Here is a 17,255-nt window from a genome sequence, read left to right as displayed (position 1 = left end):
GATCCTCAAGTCATCTCGTGTCTGTTCTTATCCTTGAAATTCATCACAGGTATGAAACATAGTTTAATAATATAAAAAGAACCATAATCCTGCTATTGGCTTTTAAAAAGCTATAGGAAGGTGTTTAACTTTGACAGTGACACACTGAGCACATTTCATACACATTTTCTAAAGAATATCAATTGAAAAAACATTCTGTTAGTGAGAAGGAGCAGGATGTCTTCATGCTTCATTGTTTCATTGTTGATATATTTCATTAACGCACGGATAAATAATGATTTTTCCCCATTTTTTCCTGTTACTTTCTTGGGGGATTTAAATATTTTTTCAGTGTTGTTCCCCAATTACATTGATGCAGCATTTGGTTTTTATTTCCTCTTTGCCTACCTCTTGAACTACTCATGACTATTCAAAATAAATGTCAAAATACAGTAATAGGAGAATGTCTCAACATCTCCAGTGGCTGAACATCTGAACACAGCATATTATTGTTAAATTTTCCCATAAGTCTTTATCTGCTTTTAGTAAGATATGTTTCACAGCCTTACTACTTCCTTAATTCTTCTCTTATATGAGAAATAAAGCTCTAGGTTTTTATTTTAATGACAATATTTTTTCCAATTTGTATTGATTTTAGATTTTTCTAGAGGTTCAAAGGTCATGTAATAATTAATTTTCTCTTGTACTGTTTTCAGCATTTACCTTGCTTTAAATGTCGTAGCCTTTCACTTCTGTTACTTTGATTTCCTTGCTGCCTCTCTTCTCTACAAGCTGTAACTGACTATATTTTCATGTGGTCTCCCCATCTTTTTCCACTTTCGATAACATTTTTTAAACCTAATTGTACCTTTTAACAGGCTTTTTTTTTTTTTTTGCAAAACCCACACTGACCACTTCTTGATTTTTGTAATCTTCTTTTCAGAGGAACTGCAGCCTGCTGGTTACAAAGTCTCAGCAGTCCCAACTCTCCGTCCACACAGAGGGATTCCAATCCATCCTGTTGCAGCATGATGTTCATTGACTTCCTTAATCCACCAAGTGAATTTATTGAAATACGGTGCTCTGACTTGACTGTGAACATTTATTTCATATCAGGTGGAATTCAAGGAATATTTTGATCACTTACACATTATTCTTGTTTGCTGTCAATGAGATGTTCTGAAGAATAAGTTACTTCAGAGAGGCAATGGAACAAAAGTTTGATTTCAGGTTTTAAAGACAAGAACAAGCTGTTGTCATAAAAGATGAGTAAGAGAATGATATTACCATGACGAGATGCCTGAATATATGTTAGTTCAGTACAGATGACAGAATATGTTTTCAATATTTAGAACGTCTGATATGAATGTAGAAATTGTAGACTGGCAAATTTCAAAGACATCACCTGTCTTGGTAAGCGAGGAATTAAAGAAGAGCTTATGACCGTATTTCTTAATATTTTATTATTCTGAAGTGAAATCTTTTACAGAATGAGCTAACTCGATGACTATTTCAGTTAATACAGCAACTGAGACTATAACCAGCTTAGAATGGACAACATTTAACAAAACAACATTGCTCCAGGTGCTAAATGATAATGACATATAATGAAGCTTCTAACTCCCATTCAACATGCTCTTACAAAGGTTTTTTAAGGAGTAACTACATGTACATCAAACTTTCTCCAATATCTCATATTACAGGAACTGTATGCTGTATTTCTAAAGCATGTAATTGAATGGCAACAATTGAACTGACAAAAGAAAACAGCTGACATTAAAAAATCGTTTGAAAACTATGCACTGCTTCTGAAACATCTTACTCAAAATGACTGTAAATACTGAAAGAATATATTATTACTGCATTATTTACTTCCAAGCCATGATTTCAGTTATAAAATTAACCCTACTTGTTACCCCCCAAAACAATGGCAAAAAAATTATTTTCTCCTGAATCCCTATTTTCCTCCATACAAATTTGGTAACTGGTGGTAAAAGAAGAAAAGAGGAATGACTAACAGCAGAGAGACAGTGGTAGTAAGCCTGTAAGAACAAGGAAAAACAAGAAGAGTAAGAAGGAAGAAGCAAAACAAATGACATCTTATGATCCACCTTACTATGTGAAAGGCTATTAACTATTCTACTCCTTAATACCAAAGAATATTTTACTTGAACATTTTTTCTACTAATTGTATAGACTCGGAGCGCTTTTCTGTTAATTGCCAAGGAAAGTAGAGCTTACTTCAAATGTGAAGGTTATCATCAATATTTCAGTAGAAGGGAGAAACAAACATAAGAGGCAGTGACATGTTTAACTAGCAAAGAAGCAAGAAAATAGAAGTCCCCCAAGAAATCAGACTTACAAACACTAAAAACCATAGATGATAACAGAAAAACAGAAAAGCGAACCCTTTTAAATGCAAAAGAAGCAGTGTACTTAATATGGTATCTGGACAGTTATTAGTCAGCTCTATGGGGCAACGCTTATTAAATACTTCTCAACACTTTATAGAAGTTGAGCATTCCAGTCACTTCAGTATTAGTCTACATCTAGAAATTAACAGATTGATACACTGAACAACATGAGTAATACTCAAGTTTAAGGTGGCATTTGCTAAAAATACATTTCAAGGTATTTTTAACAAATGAAACTGAGACTGCAGAACACCAATGAATATTTCTTCATGAACAAATATATGTAAACAAAACCAACTTAATTCCCTCTACAGAATGAAATACAGTAGACAGAAAACCATTTAATTGAAGTACAAATGAACAAAAGTTTCACTCAGCAGGACACTCCATACCATTACTGAAAGAGTTGTACCTCAATTGATTTTTCAGTGAAACTGGTTTTGTTTTCTTCGGAGTCTTCAAAGGAATTGAAGTAGAGCAGAAAAAAAATGAGTGACGTTTAAGCACATTTGTCTGCATTGTGTTGTCTATGTTTTCATCAAGGCTGATGATGAAGCTTGAAAACAGGTCAGCTGCAAGTGCATGCTGCTTTTGAACTTGTTTAGTAACTCTTCTAGTAATCTATAAAAGGAAAATAGTTACAGCTTTGGGAGATTCTGTAAAGAGAACAATTACCAAAAGTTTTGGCTATTCTCTCTGTGATTTCAAATACAATGTCTGCTTAAATAAAAGGCTTAAAATTGGATCTGTTAAAATATCTGAAGAGTATAGATACTTAGAAGTATACCAAGCGTGTCAGGGTCATCTGTGGCCAGAGGAGGACTTAGACACAGAGATTTTATCCAGATGATAAAATTGCCCTTTATATGGCTTTTCTTCCAGATGAAGATCATCATCTTCAGAGAAACATATTTGTAAAACACACTGGCAAATGGACTATTAGAGAGTGTCATAAGATACTTTTGTAAGGAAAATCCAGAAACTGCCAGGTTATTTACCATCCAATATCCCTTATCAAGGCTCTGGCTTTTCTTGTGCAGCTGAATTCTGAATTTCAGTTCTAAACCTTTTCTTTAGAAGGTATTTTGTAGATTTCTCTCAAAAATCATGGCTGAAAGATCAGAGATGGTAGGATGGATATTCTAGGAGAAACATTAATTCACTGGCAACCATGTGTTTTTGTCCCTTACTGATAAACTATGTACAAGTTCATTTTGGAGAATAACAATGGTTCATTTACATCTACAGAGCTGTCAAGAAGTTACTCGATGCAGTAGATAATATTTATTATAATCCACAAACTAGAGGTGTAGGAGTAATGGTATTGTTTGGTCTGTTGTAGAAAATATTTACGGTAAGAATGGAGATGCATTAAGATGTTTTACAGTTCTGGCTGTGTGTTTTATTTTCTCTGTATTCTATGGAATAATGTGATCTCTGAACTTTCTGCCCTATTTCAAAAACAAGCTATATAGGGCAAACATGTATCACCTGAGCTGTGATTATTGAACAGTCAGTAACAGAAAAAAATTACACTGTGTGTTAAAAAAACCTAAGCTAGCCCAGGAACAACAATTTAAACCACAAAATCAGTATCTCCTTCCTCAGCAGGTCCTCTGGAAAATGACAATGTCCACATTCATCATTTAGCATCATAATAATGACTGCGAGTGAACAGACATGAACAGCTCTCAATCAGTGCACAAATGTGTTATTTTACACAAATACATGTAGATTACAATGAGCTGCCTAGAACAATGACAATTGTCATGTAATGACCTGGGAAACAGAACAAGTTTTGCACTGTCTAGGGCTCAGAACTCTGAGGCAGATGTAAAAATGGTGCAGTTCTTGATTCTCATTTGTCTCATGAAGCTCAGATGCTTGTGACTAAATGAGAAAAATAATTCTACAGGTGTTTCGGAAAGTCTGGGTTGAAAGAACTCTCCCTACTCAAAACTGATTTCTAACTTCAACAAAGCACAAGAGCCAAGTAAGAAAGAGAGATATCTTGAGACTTGTTGTGGCTAGCAAAGAGTAGGTTTGAATAAACAGTCAGAGGACATCTGGAAGAAGGCACAGCCCACAGACCATGGGCTGCACAAACCGTCTCTTTATATTTCTACAAAATATTCTAAATTCTGACTGTTAAGTGAAAACTGATTTGGTGCAGGAAGGTACAGCAAAACCAACCTCAAATTCAAACCATCTATACTTACACTACTATACTCATTACAAATATGTCCTAGTTTTACCATACTATTTTTTCAGCTATGCTTGTAAAACAGACTACCAAATGCTAGGTTGGATGCAGCAAAGCAGCTTGGTTGTCAGAGATGGTCATGGTGGAGAAGGAAGAACCCAAAATTCCTCCTCCTGATGTTAAGAAAGAATCAGAGGCCCTTATTTGTTTTTAAAATGAAACAGGTCAGTTTTGAGAGTTCCCCATGTATCAGCTGGCAAAGGCCTGGACTTTGTTCTTGGCCATTTTTTTATTGCTGCTAAATTCAGTAAGACAATACAATGGACCTCACAGAAACTATAAGATTAACAAGAAAGGCTAAAATAGACTGAAATTACAAGACAAATACAAAGCTACATTGAACTGATAAGACTAGGATGGGCAAGTAGGATAGGTCACAAAGCCATTGGCTCTTCTGTGTAATTTAACAGGCCATAAACAAGGACTTAGCTTATTCTTAACTCTGTCCAAAGAGGCTTCTGCTCTGTAATTCAGAGGGTCAAATACAGTGAAAGTTAACCCTCTTATAACAAAGTTGTCTTATAAGAGTAAAGAGCAATGGCTCCAGTGACTGAAAAGGAGACAAGAAGGTGTGATTGTACTCACTTTCTGTCAGTCCCACTTGAGAGCTGAGGCAAGGCTTCCAAAGCTTGCTTAAAGCTTGATCTGCAAGGAAAACAAAAATACTCAGATTCCACCGGTACGAGTTTCAGCATTCACAGTTTCTCCCTATAAATCCTATGAAGAGATGCTGTATTTCATCCCTTCTTTTTTTTTTTTTCAGTAAATTGACAAAATATTTACCTGAGACCTAATATGCATGTGCAAACTGAACATAAAGTAGCATGCATTCAAGCAGGTCTCTTTACATTCCTAATGTGATGTACACCATACATCAACAGGAAATGTTAAACCAGTAGCTGGTTTAAGACTGTGCTTCACATCCTGGGCTCTTAAAGAATTAACAGATAGTTGCCAGCCTGCCCTCTGCCTCAAACTAAGTGGCCATCAAGTGCATGAAGAACAGATAAAACATTGATTTTGGCTTTCTGTGATCAGTAGAGAGGTCATGGCATTCTCCCTTACAGAAGGGTGCCCACAAAGAGAATTACAGTAGGTTTGCATTGAGGTAATGTAGATTATATAGAATAATTTAGGTTGGAAGGAAGGAACATCTGGAGATCTTCAGGTCCAACTCTGCTCTTAAAGTAGGGCCAATTTCAAGGTTAGAGTAGGTTTCTGTGGGGCATTTTCCAGTCAAATTTTGAGTAACTCCAAATATGGGGTTCCCACTTCTCTCTGGGAAACAGATGTGGAATAGGAGTGCAGGGAATGATGCAGGACCTGCACACAGGTACAATCTTGTCAGCAAAGATTAGTATGGTGACTTGTGGCAACTACTACTAGTGACAAGTCCAGGAATATAAAGGTCTCAATGAAGCTCCAGCTTTCATGGTTCACTGTGCTTTGCCCCATGATGATTAGAGACAACATAATTTTCATTTTATCCAATCTGAGCCAGTGCCAAGCAGTTTTCTTCCAGAGGCCTTCACCACTACCAGACACTCAGGATAGGGAAGTATTTTGAAATGGAATGCAGTGACACCATAGGACACTATCTGTGACACTGGGAAGACACCTTAGGCCCTCAAGCCCTGCAATGTCTCCTACAAACTGTTGATTAGGTAAGATGACCAAATTTCCATCTGCAGAGACATATAATGCTAATCCTAAAAGAAGTGTAGGTAAATAAAATAATGAGTGGATCTGTCCATATCCAATTCCCAACATAATCACCCAGAAATTTCGATCAATCAAAACTTCTGACAGCTATCATAGCCTGTTTTTACATGTCTTGACTGCATCAGTCACTGATGCCGCTCATGCTTTTCATTCTCCCTTTATATTAATGTCCCACACTATTCATCTTTGGTCTTGCCCCTCAATGAGATATGATAAATAGGTCGAAATCCTTTTGAAGGCTTTGATTCTAAGAGACAGTTTGAAGTTGAATTTCCTTTCCCTGATTAGGTGTGTGGAGAAGGAGTAGGGTATTATATAAGCCCATGGAGAGCCCTAATTCTCCATATCCCTATAAGGGGTATCTGCCAGTGTCTGGTTCTGTAACCTCTCTGATGTATCTAGCAGGTTATTTGTTGTATGGTTTATGAGATTGCTGTGAAATAATGGATAAAACTCAGCGACATCTGCTTCTGTCTTGCTTTAGCATAATTATCTTCAGCAGCTGTACTGCTGTTAAGAAGTTTTACTTTTTCTTTTTTGAGTGGCACATACTGTCTAAAAATTCAAGTAAAAACCAACAAAAATCTAATATTTTCTTTGAACTGATAAAACCTTGCTAGTCATCTGTTTTTCATATATTTGCCTAGATCACATGTTCTATTTGAAGCAAAATTCTTAAATTATGTGTTTTTGCATGTTTACCAAGGATTCAATTATGTTGGAGAAAAAGACATTACAGCACATCTTACTTGCTTTCAGGTGTTAGGTATATGGCCACGGTATCTCTCAATGCACAGATTTCAAGTTTCGCCTAAAGAGAGAAATACAAATATTCAAAAGATGACATAATGTCCTTTCATCAAGTGTATACCAGTATCCCACATTTTTGAGAGGCAAATACTATTGCATGCTGGAGTTGCAAGCAGCCTTGGCTTTTAACAGGTTATTTCCTGTACTTTTCGTTGCCACACTGCTATGTCAGGAGACTGCTATAAAGAAACAATGTCATACTTTTGATTCAAGTCAAACTGTTTGCATGGTCACTACGTAGCAGTCTAAAAACACTGGTTTGTCTCCCAGTAACAGCAATAAATCTTCAGTTCCGTTCCGTCTTTTCTGTACTGTGATAGAAAGATAGAAGGATGCAACCTTAATTTTTTTTTTTGGTGGTAATTAAATACTGTGAGCTTAACTTCTCACAGAACTGCTTGGCCAGGGAGGAAGGAAACACAAGAGTACAAAAACCTGTCAATACACATTTTATTCTTGGTTCTTCTGTTGAATTTATTTTTTTCCACCAGATGAGGAAGTAGAATGATTGTACTCTGTTTCTCGTCTGTCACCTGGTGTGCACAAAAGCTTGAGGATTTTACCCCTGCACTGTTACTGTGTCTAGGTATTGATGGTGGAGAACAAACTCCAATATTAAACAAATTTCATATATCCTTTAGTCTTTGAAAAACAATCATTATCATCACAACTTTTAAATGAAGTAGAAACATTCTGCAAATGATCATTAAGCAATTTCATTAAAAATATAAAGTGAACTTCATCAAAATTCACATTCTGTTCTTGTTCATCATAAAGTTTAATCCAGTTAGACATTACAGTAACTGATCTGCACTTAGACACAACTAATATGATGTTAATCTGCCAAAACAAAACTTTCAAAAACGCAACACAGACATCTAATTCCAGTTCTAATGAAAGGCTTTGGCTTTTAGGTATTTCCCTCATCTCTCCCCTAAGTAGGAAGCCAGCTAAGATTTATGCTTTTTTAGAGCCAGAACAAAATACGACATAGCCACCCACCAATTTTATACTCATAAGAAGTGCTTTTCTCACCACAGAATATTTCACCTCTTTTTGTATACTGCTCCAAGCTCAAGATTTTTAGGCTTTCCTACACATAAGATTCTGGAGTCTTTTCTACATTTTAGGAGACAGCAGTACCACAGGGAAGTGCCACATTCTCAAGTACCACAGCCTAAATAAATCTGGTGGAAGGGTGAACCCTGCAAAACTGTTGGCCGTGGGATGTGGGAGTACAGAGTGAGACCTGAATAAGTATTTTTTCATCAGCCTGATGAGGTTCAGATCACTCTCACACTGCTGCTGCCTGCCAGATAGGATTTTCTATGTTTAGAGGAACAGAAAATGACCATGAGTGACCAATTTACAGTAAGGAGAGAAAATCCTTTCAATTATGGGTTTAGGCAACAAGTCCATACAGTGGGTTGTTTAGTCAAACAGAAGGGATATATGGGTATCTTTGTTGCTATTCACTGATTTGGTTTTAAATAGGGAGTCAATCTTATTTGGCTGTGATCTTACTACATTAATTCTCTGTCCAGTGCCATTACTACCAGCAATTGGAAAATGAGGTCTGCAACTGAATAATTATTTTCCCATCATAATGCAAGAATGCTGCCATGTGCAATGAAAACAGGGAGTTTGCTCTTCTTCTGTTACAGTCATAGCAATCATTGACTCAAAGAGACTTTTCTCAAAGAGTTTTTCCTTAGGGTTCTTTAAAACCTATCCAATAGCAAGTACATCTACCAATCCAGCAGTAAATGAAGAAAGCAGAGTAAGAGAATCAGTTCTACCCATGCTACTACTAATATAGAAATAGTGTAACAGACAAGTGACTAGTTCTGCAAAGACTCACAAAATCCTACTACATATTTTCAAGATTTTTAAACCTCAAAATATCACAAAATTATTTTTTCTTTTAAAGTAATTTTTTTATGTCAGGCCAAAGACAGTATTTAATGACATTTCAAACAGATATCATTATGATGCTTTTTATCTCATAGGATACAGGTAAGCCTTTTGTGCTGTCTGACACAAAGACAACACTGAAATAAAATCAAACACAAGAACCAGTATCCCAAAGGGTATTTATCCATAAATCTGAAAGAGGTTGTATACTAATCCTTTTTATCTCCTTGCTTTCAATGCTACAATAAATCAAACAAATACACAGATTATACCTCTGNAGTTTTCTAGATTCAGATGTTTGACAGTACAAAGTATTCAGGTACCTGTAAAGCTCCATTTTTGCTGAAGGATGAAACACACTGCATCAGTCGGCTCAGTTCCTCAGAAACTGCTTCTACAACCCTTGACATTACTCGAGGAACTAAGTCTTTGGAAATGGTAAACACCTAATTATTAAGAAAGAAGAATTGTGAGCACAATACATTAACAGAAATATTTTCTGTAGTAACATTTCAATAATAAACATTAAACACTTTGACTGAAAGGGCACCTCCACTTTTATCAATGGACAAAAAAAATTCAAAAGCAACTAGAATATGAAGGATGTCGTCTGATTCTTGCCCTGTACTTTGACTAATCCCTTCTGTTAATAGCAAAGTTAGCTCTGTGATATGTGATAACAACTACCTTCTTGCAATGCCAAAAAGCGGCTAGACTTCAAAATACGTGCTTTTGGCTGATGGATGCAGGTAGTCAGGATGGTTGTACATAGACTGCTGTCTTGTAAATAGCACCTTTAATTCAAGGCTGTGTGACTGGCTGACACAATTACACATTCAGCCACTTTTACCCATATATTTTGCTCTTTCTTCTAGACTCCTTTATTTTTGACAATGTCTCTCAAATGTCTTCATGCTCTGCAGAAGACAAAAGCATTTTAAAGGCTTTAAGAGTATGATGGTGTCAATGGATTTTATCTAGATTCTGCCACTGCCACCATTTATTGGATCCCTGACAAAAATGTTATACCTTACTGGTTTTCCCACAGATCAAGACCATCTTTTTAACTGCTTATTTGTACAACTTTTTTAAGTGGTACTTGGAGCCTCCACTTAAGGTTCAGAATAGCAACTGCAACACAGAAGTAAATATTAAATCTACGTCTGATGGAAAGCATGAAGAAACCATTCTTTCTTTAAGGGAACTTTAAGGAAGCGAGAAATTGTTGGTGAATGAAAAAAAAACAGTATGATTTTTCTGCACAGAATTGGGGAAAATGCAGGCCAAGGGGCTGGAATATAGGAGGAAGTGAGATTATAAGTTAGACACACTAAATTTCCATCAAATCTAAAAGGTGATGACAAAACTGCACTAAAACTTCACAGGGCTGGGAGAGGAGATGACACAAGGAGCTGAAGATGAGTGCAAGAAGGAAAATGAACTGCATGAAGTTTTGAAATGCTTTCCTGATTTTTGCTTTAAAGTGGTCAAAAGAATTAAGCAGTGGAATGATTTTGTTACTAAAATACCTTTGCTTTATGCAAAGTTTAGATCTCATGTCTGACAAGGAAATGTAATTGACAGAAGATATTAATACAGGTGTGTAAAAATAAATTAATGGGGGAAAAAAAAAAAGAAAGCAAGATTCCTACGCAGTTTTTAGGGATTAGATAATGTATCAGGGATTGGATCCCATAAGGCTGTCTATTCCAAAAGGCAGGTCTGTACCATAGGCCAAGTACAAAGACCAAATATACGTCACCTATCAGCTGTTACCAGTGCTAGTTCCAACACACATGCTGTTTTCACTTTTTTGGATCAAAACAGTTACATAAGTGCCATACTTAGCTGTACAGTAAGAAAAAAACCAACCAGTAATGATCTGGAAGGGGGTTATCTTATTCAGCACCAAACATTGCTGAGCAATTCAACACAAACTTACCAGGAATGTGCCCAAAATTCTACTGAGAAGATAATATTTACATCTGCAATGAGCACTCTTGAAGTTACTTTACAGAATCCAGGAAAAATAATTCTCAGCACAGGTGAATCATCACAAATTTGTACTAAGGAGCCTTTATTTTGATTTCAGCTAAATTTAAATTCAAAAGTAGAGAAACAATTTTCTTTCCGCTTCAGTCCATCCGCACTGTTCATCTGATGGTTAATTTTTGCTGTTTCAAACTACAGAAACTTGTAGCCTTGCTAACTAAACTTAAACCTGACCCAGCTTACAGATTTTCACCAGTGGAAATGGGAGTTTCATCTTGACACATGTTTTCGTATTTCTGTAATATTTCACATCTAGAAATCTATGAAGCAATTCTATTTGGGCCAGAATCACTATCAGTCTCAATGAAGAGAGCAAGGCAGTGCACTTTTCTGCTGCAGCATTTTAACAAGTATGCACGTTTACAAGATTAGCTCAATAAATCACTAATGCCTTTGAATTTTTTTAAACAAAACCTCTAATTTTCATTTTAATTAATTTCCACTACATTGAAAAACAGCATCAAAAATGAGTGTCATGTTGAAATATGTTTTTGGTGTTGCTTATTCCTTCATTTGGAAGCATTTTGTAAAAGCAGAGATACTTCTGTGAAAGTGCTTCTGCTATATTTAACAACGAAATTGTATCAAAAATACTGTAAGTCATATTTGAAGTTTCTGAAAATATTTTAATTTATTTAAATCCTTGTAATTTAGGAAGAAATAAAATAAGCAAAAGCCTCAAGTGAATCTCATCAGATTTTAATCACACAGAAAAGGTAGAGCAGCTATACCTTTTAAAAGGCAAGAGTGATATTACTACCAATGCTTTTACCAGGAGCAACAGTAGTCTGGTAACACTCTTGATGATTAGAAGGAAGGAGTATGTAAAACACAGGCTCTAATTTAAAGGACCATAGAAAATACCTGCATATTATCACAAAAGGCTAAATAACTGCAGTTCCTCCAAGCTTATTATGTTAAAAATAATATTTTAATATGCACTCCCTATCCTAAGCCGTTACCTACCTAAGTATTTCAAACACTATTTGAGTTGTACAGACACTATAAAACTTTCTGGTTTTAGGTTTCTTGTTTTTATCATATGTACAAGACCGACATATATTGGCTTTTCACTCTAAGTGGCATGTGTTGAACGTTTCAAGGTGAAATGTAAGTTCATTCACATATGTTGTGGAAAATAAAGTTAATCAGAGAAAGTGAGCATCATAACTATCTATATATCTATATATTATCTGCATGAAAAGGGAAGAATTAGCTCTAGAATTTGGCTTTCCTCTTTATCAGGTAATGGAAACAAAAAGGTGTAATGGAGTGTTAGCGAGGATAAACAGGAACTGCTCATCTCCTCCTGCTCGTAAAAAAGTTAGCAGTTGCATTGTTTAGCTAAACCTAATCCAAAACACTTATACCTATAATGAAGACACTCCAATAGAAGGGTGAAAAACCCTGGTGAAAGTCAGCATTTACCATGAAAAGTATGCTGAAATCAAATTAATGTAAACATGAAACAATCTGAAGTTTTTCCTCACCTCTGCATGCACAGCAATGATATTCACTAATGCTTCTTTCAAATAGTTTCTGACACCTGAAACAAAATAAACAAAAGAATTGATTACTTTCATTCTGTTGTCTCAACAACACCATAACATTCTACTGTTCAATACTGTACTTTTTATTTTCATTTTTTTACTACCACTTTTGCAATCAGAGGCAGAAAGAGAAAGTTCCATAGCCACACCACCAGTCTATTTCCTTTTTCAAATCAAATGGAGAAAGGCACATTTCCTTACAGCAAAAGGTTAAAAAAACCAGTAGGTTCCTGTTTCAGTATTCTTCTCTGGCAACTGAAGTTCACCGAAATTGCAATTTAATAAAAATCTAGCATTATTAAAAAATATGTCTTTTTTTTTGTTTTTATTTGTTTTATGTGTTGCTAGAATACACATACCATGTGACAGATTAGTAAATTCTAAAGAACAGAAAAGAGATTTTGTTTGTATAACAGTCTTCAGTAAGATCTCACTACTTTATCACCTTCTCTATCTGTAAATTATGATTATAGACAGAAATAGCAAAGACTCTTGTTTCTCTGAAAGTGGTTCAGAAGATATTACTCATGGCAGTTTATAGGATATGTCATGCCTTAGTAGAAATTTCCTTTTGGGGAGTGTGGAGAAGTCAAATAAGCATTTTATTTGCCAAGCATAGGAAATGCTTGTCAATTTATACTGAAAAGTAAATTCCAAACAGAACAACCTCTAGCAGGGTGTGCTTTAGTTAGGACAGGCTCTTAATCGCTCTATGCTGCTGTAATTCTGGAGTAACTTTCCAGACCTGTACTCCAGTTGTCTAAGTTCTAGAGTAGGAAAAAGTCTGAAGTTGCCTCATTTGTTTTTCTGGCTACTTCACTTTGCAGGTAAAGGAAAATTAGAAAGTATTAAACTCATTAAAGTACGTATAAATGCTGGAAGTGCAAACAAAGCAATGAGAAAGGGACAGTGATCCACATGACCTCAACTTCTGATTTGGATTACTCTAGCATGAATCAGAGAAAGTGCAATGACTCCATCACTCCCTTCAATATATTCAATCGGCAGTAAAATATCAGAATCATGGACATAGACTGTTGAGACCACACAGCTCAGAGATCACAGTGTGATTAAGTCTGCTGCTATAAAAATTACAAAGTGAACCTTTAATCAGTTCATCATACTTGCTCCACCTTTCCTCAGATAACACCGATGCAGCAACTTAATCCTGCTATGAAAAACAGCTTAAAAGGAGTTACCAGAGATGGTCAAAATGAGTTATTCTGTGGGAGAACAGAGTATTGTTTCACAACTGCCACCTCAGTCATGCTCATTTTTTTAACCATTGGTCCTACAACTTGCCTCAAGATCTAAAAAGGTGATGCTTTTTCTTTCTTACTTAGACAATTACAGACAAACATTTTATAAGAGTAGGACACAAGGACAACAGGACCCTCTTGCATGAGGTACAAACACTTTCATTACTTGCATCTCTGACATGCAGTGTGATGCAGCCTGGGAGCTAGGCTGGATGGTACTTCCCGGAGGGCATTGTGGATCTGGAAGCAACGGTGCTTGGGGGAACGTGGAGGGAGAAATGTTGAACAGTGGTTCTTGTTTCAACGTGCAGTCAGGGCGTAGCTGAGCTCTGCACCCAGGCCTGTGTATCAAGGCAGTGTCTGTTTCAAAAGCTCATAGTGAAGAGGCAAACGTCAAAGACAACTTTACTGCTCTCACTAAAAGCAGTTTGGTCTCTGAACACACAAAAGAATTAAGACCTTTTTAGAATAAATGTTCTACTTTCACTCTGGAAGAGGTGCAAACAAACAAAAAAGGTAACGAAAAATTCAGGCCTTTCCCCATCCGTTCCAAAACATCTCTAGTGCTTTTTCTCGCTATCTTTATTCTTTTCCTTGAAAAATCGCAATCATTTTTTTTTTCCATTTAAATTAACCCAGCAACAAGTATACCAGGTTGAAAACTTAAAGTTTCTTTTTATCTTTTTACTGCAAGAAAGTGAGGGAGGAATAAAGCAATACCAGAATTTTTATGAAATGGACTTTTTTTTTCTGCCCTGTAACCTTGCAAAACAAAGCAAGAATGTTACACACCAATACTTGAATCACACCAAAAGATCACAGGTATATGTGGAAATGCAACACTCCTTTTTTCCTTTTCTACTGTTATCCTTATTTTACTTCACTCTGCCCCAGTTTAAATCCTCTGCAGGCTTCATGTCACAGAGGGCAAAATTTGTATCACATTCCAGAAGCAAATACAACTTGACCAGACACCAAACGGTGGTATGCAAATCACATCAAGAGGTAGAGGGTGAATTCGGGAGCTGGTTTTCAGTTAACCTCAGTGTGCAAAGTGTTGCTTTTGGTCTGCAAACCTATGCGGTATTCAGCTTTTGGCTGCCTACCAGCCTCATGTTGTGACAGTAGGATCTTTCATGTGGAAACAGTGATTTTACTTTTGCACAAATGCCACACAAGATTTAGATTTTGATGGTGTCCCTTCTCTACGAATCCCTGAGCACTGCCATGGCATCTTCCTTAGTCAATCACAATTTCATTTGTGAACTAAGCAGAATCTCTTTGTCCCAACTGACTGTTTTCCGATAAGGCATCTCACTCAAACCCTGCTATGCTGGGGAGCCATAAGGGAAATACAGAGAGCGGCCTGCTATGTCAGAGAGGCAGCCAGCAGACTGAGCTGGGAAGAAGTGTTATCAAGGAGGTGAGTGAAAAGCTGGAATGGAAAAAGACCGAAGTGGGTGGGTTGTGTAAGAGGGTGATGTGGTTCTGAGGAAGAATGCTCATTTCCCACCCATCCCACCTAAAATCCCAAGGTAGCGTGCCTCTTCTCGTGCATTCATGCAACTTGGCTCAGGATAGGAGCTGCTAATTCTGTCTGCTGCTATGAGAACCTAAATTAAACAATGTTTGACTGTGTTAAAAGTTGCCTGTCAGCTATGTCTGGGGAAACCTTCCACAACATACTTCTTAAAGAGTTAGTCACTAAGTTGCCGTAACCAAGGCCCGTCAACTTCTGAAAGCATGAAATACTAATGTCAGCAACATTGGCTGCAGTGGTTGAACACCATTGCCTGATGGTGCACAGCTAAGATGAAATGGTTACTTATGTTTTCTAACTGAAGAGCTCAGAATGAATGAGCTCAGACTAAATGGAATTGAGATAGAACCTATGGTGAAAACAAAGTGAGAGCAGGTTAGTATTGCATATTGCTAGCTTATCCCAGCTGTATGATAACATTATTAACTTAAACCTCAGTGAAAGGGCATAAGCAGACATATTTTATCTTCCATCCTTGCACTGCACACAAGGACAAATGGGTGAACTGAGACCTTAAAGGAGATTATTTCTTGCAATCCCAGTAGTACTAATTAGGTGTTCCTGACCTTTCATAGCAGATTCAGTCACACCATGACTGTACGATCAGGGGGCTCATCACCAGCATGCATATTTCCTCAGTTTCTTAAACAGGTTTTGCGATTTAAGAGCAGATAATTCAGCACAAATTGTGCAAAGCTAAGCAGCTTAGAGACAGTCCATGTGTATGAAACTGTAGCTGCCTTAGTCGCAGCATGTACTAACCTGAAAGACCTTGTCTTGGTAAGCAAAACAAACCAAAGACGGAAAGAAGATGCAAGTGCACTCCAAAAATGCCAGTTAATGGAACTAGACAGGGAAAGAATGGAGCACTGTCTAAGCCGAAGAACAATACAGCACAAGAAAGAATGGAAGATATAAATGAACTGACCATCAGTAAATTTAGACTGGAAATCATAGGTCACTGTGTAACAGGTTTGTTCTAACTATGCTATGAAATATGTGGTTTTGTGACAACCATTGCTGCAGGGAGTCAGTTTTCTACCATGAATAGAACATAAGTAAAAAGGGTATTTCACCCCAGCCCTTCTTTTTGTCTTATTTGTGAAGGATTTTAATTTTTGGATGTGGAGACAAAGCCAAACATATCTGAGTGTCAGGACCTGCAGGCATAGTTAATAACTGTACTATATTTTGAAAAATTACAATTAAAAAATATCCAATTTCTGATTTATATCACTGCACTGTTTGTGGCAGGCTTTATTGAAGCAAAGTATTACTCTTCTGGAGTATAATTCACTGGAAATACAAGCAGTGGCATCCAACTGTGAATTTGTTGTGAAATTCATTTCAAAATGAAAAAATTCTGTCTAGAATAGAATTTTTGTGCATCTTTCTCTACAACTGTTCAGCAGCCCACGCAACTACAGTTTTTGGGACTCCATGCTGCCAGTCCTATTATATGGCACTGAAAGCTAATGCACCATATAACTGTAGGTTGCAACTATTAGGCTAATCAAGTGAAACATAACATTCTTAAGTCTAAAATACCTCTTATTTAGCATATTGAAGCACAAATACAATGCCTTTCCATAGCTTCTGACAGAAATGTGTTAAAGAAAGTCTCAACAAGCCCATGCAATTTCTCTGAGGAAAATGTTGTTATTCTGTTATAGCATAAATGCGTTCCACTCCCACTCTATTCTGCATACCAAAGACTGACTTGCTGGAATTCTAGCTGTCACTAACAAAGCC

General features: G+C 36.6%; 1 protein-coding gene across 3 annotated transcripts in view; it reads right to left on the bottom strand.

The window, feature by feature from the left end:
- Nucleotides 1-1,416: 1,416 nt before the first annotated feature.
- EXOC2 (exocyst complex component 2) overlaps nucleotides 1,417-17,255 on the bottom strand; it is a 124,157-nt gene continuing 108,318 nt past the window's right edge. For all 3 annotated transcript variants that reach the window (XM_017828761.1, XM_017828762.1, XM_017828763.1), the window contains 5 exons: nucleotides 12,645-12,700; nucleotides 9,426-9,548; nucleotides 7,128-7,189; nucleotides 5,242-5,301; nucleotides 1,417-3,014 (listed from right to left, as the gene is read on the bottom strand). In XM_017828761.1, the coding sequence (XP_017684250.1) occupies nucleotides 2,921-3,014; nucleotides 5,242-5,301; nucleotides 7,128-7,189; nucleotides 9,426-9,548; nucleotides 12,645-12,700 (395 nt within the window). In that variant the 3' untranslated portion in view covers nucleotides 1,417-2,920. The remainder of the gene's footprint in view (nucleotides 3,015-5,241; nucleotides 5,302-7,127; nucleotides 7,190-9,425; nucleotides 9,549-12,644; nucleotides 12,701-17,255) is intronic.

This window comes from Lepidothrix coronata, unplaced genomic scaffold (genome assembly GCF_001604755.1).
Source record: "Lepidothrix coronata isolate B3197 unplaced genomic scaffold, Lepidothrix_coronata-1.0 Scaffold152, whole genome shotgun sequence".
NCBI classification, from domain to species: domain Eukaryota; kingdom Metazoa; phylum Chordata; class Aves; order Passeriformes; family Pipridae; genus Lepidothrix; species Lepidothrix coronata.
This window is presented reverse-complemented; position numbering and strand designations above follow the sequence as displayed.